Source organism: Equus przewalskii, chromosome 18 (assembly GCF_037783145.1).
Source record: "Equus przewalskii isolate Varuska chromosome 18, EquPr2, whole genome shotgun sequence".
Classification (NCBI taxonomy): Eukaryota; Metazoa; Chordata; class Mammalia; order Perissodactyla; family Equidae; genus Equus; species Equus przewalskii.
This window is the reverse complement of record NC_091848.1, coordinates 21468105-21474610: the sequence shown is the minus strand read 5'-3', so window position 1 is coordinate 21474610 and position 6506 is coordinate 21468105. Positions and strand designations below refer to the sequence as shown.

At 34.0% G+C, this 6506-nt stretch overlaps 1 protein-coding gene across 14 annotated transcripts in view; it reads right to left on the bottom strand.

The window, feature by feature from the left end:
- Window positions 1-1810: 1810 nt before the first annotated feature.
- Window positions 1811-6506, bottom strand: part of FXR1 (FMR1 autosomal homolog 1) — a 63401-nt gene continuing 58705 nt past the window's right edge. For 8 of the 14 annotated variants that reach the window (XM_070583204.1, XM_070583205.1, XM_070583206.1 and 5 more), the window contains 2 exons: window positions 3604-3695; window positions 1811-2874 (listed from right to left, as the gene is read on the bottom strand). In XM_070583204.1, coding sequence (XP_070439305.1) covers window positions 2704-2874; window positions 3604-3695 — 263 coding nt within the window. In that variant the 3' untranslated portion in view covers window positions 1811-2703. The remainder of the gene's footprint in view (window positions 2875-3603; window positions 3696-6506) is intronic. The other 6 variants (XM_070583209.1, XM_070583211.1, XM_008519641.2 and 3 more) reach the window with 1 other exon arrangement.

Sequence of the window (6506 nt, the reverse complement as noted above, 5' to 3'; positions counted from 1 at the left end):
TAACTACTTAAAACTAAGACTTCTGTATATTTTACCAGTGGTGACTGAGCTGTCAACAGAGACCCATACCATTTTGCAAATGTTTTAGGCCCACTGAAGCTTAAAAAAGGTAATGCCAAACCGAAGAACCCTAGGCTTCCCAGATATCAGGAAAAGCAGTTAATTTTTGCCGCCACACAATCTCAGCTCCTATTTCATGATTTAGTTCAGATTGCATATATGATTTCATGTATTTACACTGAAACATCATTTAAGCTGCACAAGACCTTTCGATTTTTTTTTACTTGAGTGTGTCTTTGTTTACGATGTACTGGCAAGTTCTCCCATAGCAACGTATGATTTAACTAGTATAGTAGCGAAAAACGATGTACCCCTCTGAAATAAGTTTGGAAAGCTACCTGAATCAACAATGGTTACCTTGAGGAGTAGGCGTTTCACTTGTGAATCTGAGCATGTATTATTCACCAAAAATAAGTATCATGATTCTGCAGTACATATATTTTTTTAAAGGACGAAACACTGGGTTTAGTCATTGGTAAGTAATGAAATCTTAATATTGTTTCCTAGAATATGGTTATTAGTACTGTAAAGAACTACTTGGACTATACTATACTAGAAGTTTTAAGATAGGCTTGTGTTTCTTCCTTTCCCACTGAAACTATCTTCATGGAAGGAGGATTTTAGTGAATCTACATGGAAGAAAATGAAAAATCATTTTCTTCTTTATACCATATTTACCAGTTTGGGGATTAAGGAAAATTCTTTTCATACCTTCCAGTTAATCTATAACCCTATTATCGAAGAGAACTAAATGAAAAAGCCAACAATTTTACTTGTTTCTAACTTTGATGGATAAAAAAGACATTTGTTGGAAAATTTTTAAAAATCAGGATTTGACATTACTTGATACTGTTATTTAAGTGCAAGGATTACACTGTGTGCACCACATCTTACTTGAAAATTCTCACTTATCAGCGTTTCACAAAAAGGATTTAATACTTAACCTCAACAATAATAAATGTGAGGGCTAGGGTTTTATGTACACTGATCTGGAAACCAGTACATGTTTAACTATACCCTGAATTCTCTTTCAGTCATTATAAACTAAAATCATTTAAAATCTTTGTGCACATAACAAAACAAATTATGCACATAACTTTTCAGATGTCATGTGGCAGAAAGGGTTGTCTGTCTTGCTCAGTGGTCTATGTAATATTGTAGAGCAAAACTCTCCCATAAATCCAGTTGTTTACTATGACTTCACAATTAGCTGCATAAATTATTCTACCATTGTTACTCTTTAGAACAGCACTTCATGTCTGAAGTCCCTAAAGTTAAGCTCTCTGGCTAAAATGCATACAAAAAAGTACAATCAGTAGTAATGAGAACCTTCAGAATTGTTTCCTTGAGAATCAAAAGGCAAAGTAGTAGCCCATTATTTAAAAATTGCTCATCATACTTCTTTATAAAAATATTTTTTAATAAAGTCAAAGGCAAAAGTAAAATTCTGGATTTTAGCCCGTTGCCTCCAAACACTGCCTCCGATTAGGACTTTGTTACAAAGACTCCTGATATCAAATATATGATCAATTCCCTAAGCCATTCTATTCTAACGGACTAAATTTTTAAGTGCTAAGATTTCAGAGGTTTCATTACAAAATGATAAACTGACCAACTAATATTTTAATGCTATTTATGAGCAAGTATAAATGCTTTTTAAAAGCAATCAGGATACTATTCTAGGCCTGCATGTAGCTCCAACTACTTTGCAACACTTGATATAAAAAGTAGAAAGTTAAAAATCAGCAAATGGAAGATCAAAGTTTATTTACTACCTGCATACAAAAACATATTGCACATCAAACAACCAAAATCAAAAAAAAAAAGAAAAAAGAAAAAAGAAAAGAAAGAAAAAGAAAAAAGAAAAGGAAAAGATACTCTACTTAAGACTAACATGTAGTTTATACAGAATAAACCTTCTGGAAATTGATCTTTTCAGTAGTTCAGGTTATGTCTGAATGGACATGTCTAATTCAGCTTAGTGTTTTAACTAAAGCTATGTTTGATTTTTAAATACTGTACACTTTAATAAATAAACCAAACAAAGCCTCAATGTAGAACAGTCACTGCCAAAATCACCCAGTGTCCCTGCAGATGCGAGTTTAACAAATGTATTCCAGTGGTCTGCAGATTTTCCTCTACATACAGCATTTAAAAAACACATTAAAACAGACCAGTTTCCAGACTAAACTAATGAAATTACAATTCAGTGCAAAATATTTTAGACTGCATTTCATTCTAGTTTTCCTCAGGTGAAGAAGTGGTTGCATATTATTAAAAATGTAACAAAAGCAACTAATGCTTTCATAAAGAATATTACGTTAGGGATCCCACCCCACCCACCTCCCCCCATCTCTGCCATATTTTGAAAACAAAATAACATTTCCTATAGCCAGCAACTTTTTTTAATGTTACATATACTATTCTCAAGGCACATCTGATGATATATTTTATAACACAGTAGGTGTCAAAGTATGTTTAACATATGATTTCTTCAGGATCCCTCCCCTTTCTGAATTCCAAATGGAGGAACTGAAAGTGCGATGTAAAGACTGGCGATCCATATTCTATCTTTGGCAAGCTTGTACAAGCACTATTGTAAAATGTAAGGTAAAAGAACTGTAAACTAGGAACTTCTTCAGTTTATGAAACACCATTCAGGACTGCTGCTTCTTGAGTGTTTTCTTCTTTTAAGGTATTAATCTTTTCTTCTCCTGGAGTACGCTGTAGCTTAGAAATTTCATCGCCAGAAGCACTAGTTGGGCCATTTATTGCCTTTTCTGAAGGACCATGCTCTTCAATCACATCTTTTGCCTGCCAAAGGGAGACAACTTTTTCAACTTCTTAATAAATGAAATCTATAGCTGAGGAGGAAAATAGCTACATAAACATTAATCAGCTAATAAATAATTTGTTTCATATACCACAATGGATCAAAGAATTATAATGTTAAAAATCAAAACAACTACCAATATACTGAACCTCTCTGGGTCTGTCAACTCTATCTCTAGTACCTAGCAGTGCCTAAACCACAGGAAGAGTCTTATTTGTTTACTGAACACTTGTGCCTAGTTTTATTTTAACCACTGGAAGGTTCACCATATAAAAGATATAAACAGTTAATACCCTAAAAGTAAAGCAAATCACCTACTTTACTCACCTTTTTTTTGAAACTCATATTTACATATCAAATCCCTTAAAGCATTTAAATAATTGAAACTTATAAGTCTAATCCATCATTGAAAAGAGGTATATTATAGCCTATTGCTCCCCAAATTAAGCAACAGTCTCTACACCCAATATCTTTGGGCAGACTGAATTTTACAAATACTCTTTACTTAGAGTTCTAACTGAAAAGTATTTCAAGCTCAAGCATGCATATCTTCAGTTACTTGGGGCCAAGAACAAAATCAAGAGTAGTCTTTAAAATATTATTCGTCTAGTTTGGGAAACAAGTGATCATACAGTAAGTTAAGAAATAAAAATAAAGCTAAACCGTACCAAAAAAAACAAAACAAAACCTACAGGTTAAGTTCTCCTTACCATTTCTTTCTTGTTTTTAGCCAAAGTTTCCCTTGGGAGGTTTCTTTGTCTGCTCTGAGACTCAGCTCTAGAAATATAATCTGCAACTGTGACTGTTGAAGATGAGAAAAAAATTACAGGTGTTGAAAAATATTTCTAAAGTTTATTTATGGATAAAGAGTAATTTCACTTCTAAAATAAACTAATGGTGGGTTACCCAATTTCAAAGTTTTCTTAAGCTGGGTACCACCTCCAACCAAAAACAAAGCGTGAAAAATTTGCCTGATTCAGTGCTGACAATAGAAAATTTCAAGCTGGAGATCGAGGACGCCTACATTAAAATCCTCTTTCACAAGAATCCAGCCATTTTTGCTTCTGGTTGAGTCTACGGTTGTTGGATAAGTTTGATATAAAAATCCACAACCAATAGGAAATACAGCATTTTAAGCCCAGACAGTGTTTGCAATTATCAGTGGGAAAAAATGGGGCGAATTTGGTGCAAATCATGGTGTAGTATACTTCAATTTGAAAATTTCATCAAAGATTTTAAAAGATTTACTCAAATCTTAGTTTTTTGTTTTTAAAAAGCACAATTAAATAATGTATCCAAAGTGTGGTATTTTATGGTTCCTTTTTAACATTTCTCATTAGAAACCATTGTGATTAAAAAAAAAAAAAAATTTACAAGCAAACTAAAAATGACGACACCACCGTAAAAATGTGGACATCAATCATGGTGGAAAAAAGGCCACCATGAAATCAGTAACCACCCCCTCCCCACTCTGCCAGTCCTTCAAGGGACTGATTTATTTGTGTGCACACACGCACGCACGTGCTTGCTTTCTAAGAAAGCAGGTGGATGGCAGTAGTGATACAGGAAAAAGACTAACCCAAGCTAACGGTCTACTGCCAATCCAAGTGCAACAAATGACCTCTGGTCTACATATACTCTGGACTACCTTCCCTTTATACCTCAATCCTTTCTCTTCATGGGTTTGCAACTTAGAATTAAATTCACTGATCTGAAGAAATATCAAAATAATCCTTTTTTTTTTTTTGGTGAGGAAGAGTGGCCCCAAGCTAACATGTGTTGCCAATCTTCCCCCACCCCCCTTTTTTTGCATGAGGAAGATTGTCACTGACTTAACATCTGTGGCAATCTCCTTCCACTTTGTATGTGGGACACCACCACAGCACAATGAGCAGTGTGTAGGTTCGTGCTTGGGCTCCAAACCCACAAACCCTGGGCCACCAAAGCAGAGCACACAAACCTAACCACTAAGCCACTGGGCTGGCCCCTCACTTACTTTCTCTTTTTTTAAAGAATTATTTTCTATCAGAAATTGTGAGGAAAAATCCCTGATTATGTGAAATGTAGTGAATTTTAAATTATGGGAGCAAGTTAATTATGTAAAGAATGAAAACTCAAGTAAACTTTAAATTATTTAAAGTCACTAAGGTATGGAGAGAATTGGTGCATCAGGTTCAAATTATATGAAAATCATTTTGATATTAAAAAGCTAGATAGTATTACAATTAATTTTTCTTAACCATGAATTAACATGCTAAAACTTTTATAAGATCCAAGAACTTTCTACAAATACTAAATGAATCTTTTCAAATCTCAAGGAAACAACTTAATTCAAAACTAATAGACATCATTTATTAGAAACACCACCAAATAAAGATGTTTCATGCCTAAAAACTGCCTCTTGCAAATTTTAAGAAATGCAGCATGCTCATTTTGGAACTTTTTAAATCATTTAAATTCACTGTTAATGAATTTATAAATACTTTTAATGATAGTTTCCAAAATTAGGGAGGAGAATACTACTATCCACTTCATTAGTATGTCTACATACGTGGTGGCAAAACCATTATAGGTACGATTCTAGTTCTGGGAGCACCTTAAAGAATTCATCCTGTTTCCAAAGTTCAGTCCTCATTGACACCTGGAAGAACTCAGCTACTTGGAAACTCTGCTTGCATAGACTGAAATACTGCTGTATCTGAATGCGGGACAGTTCTTACAACTCTTCATCCAATATGTACAGGCAGAGAATAATATACTTTGATAAAGTTATCAATTAATTTAAGAGGCACTTAGCTGGCAAGGTAAAAATTTACCAGTGCCCCTCCCCCTCCAAAGAGAGATGAAACCAAGAACAACTTCAGTTGAGTCAAAGAAAAACCTATTTATAGCCAGTCCTTATAATAAAAGCCACTTGAAAGTTCAATACAGTATTTACAGTATCTAAAAAAATATACAGGCAATTTGTGCAACATAATTTGGACTCCAGAATTTCCTCTAAGGGGACCAACTTACTCAGTTGGACTCCAGTGTACTGTCACATTCCGTGTATAGTAAAGAATATAAACTGATTAATTTACACTAAGGGCAACAAGAAATTATGAGCAAATGAGAATAATTTAACGACTGTGTATTTAAGAGAATGTTGATATTAACTTTAGATGAAGGCTGCCTTTCTAGAACTGCTACCAGAGTCAAGGAGAAAGTGATGTGCTTGCTTGTCCTATCTTGGATTTGTCTTTTGCTGGGGGCAGGGCAAGAAGTTTAAAAGAGGAAAAGCAGTAATTCCAAAGAACAGAATAAAACAGGAATAAATGCAGTATGGAACACAAATCATTGGGAAATAATTGAAAACTCCAAATTACTCAAGTTTCAATTAATACCATGCAGAAATCTCTGCCTCTTCTTTAACAAACCCCACTACATTCTTTTTATGTCCACTGACTTAGTAATAAACCACCATCCATCTAGTTAGTAAGCTACATTGTAATCTATGCTATGTTAAGTACATACTGATAGGTTGCAACTTTTTATTTATATATGGCCAGAAACCATATTCACTGCTGTGCCAGCTTCAAAAAACTAAATACAATCTCTTGATCTAAAATATATT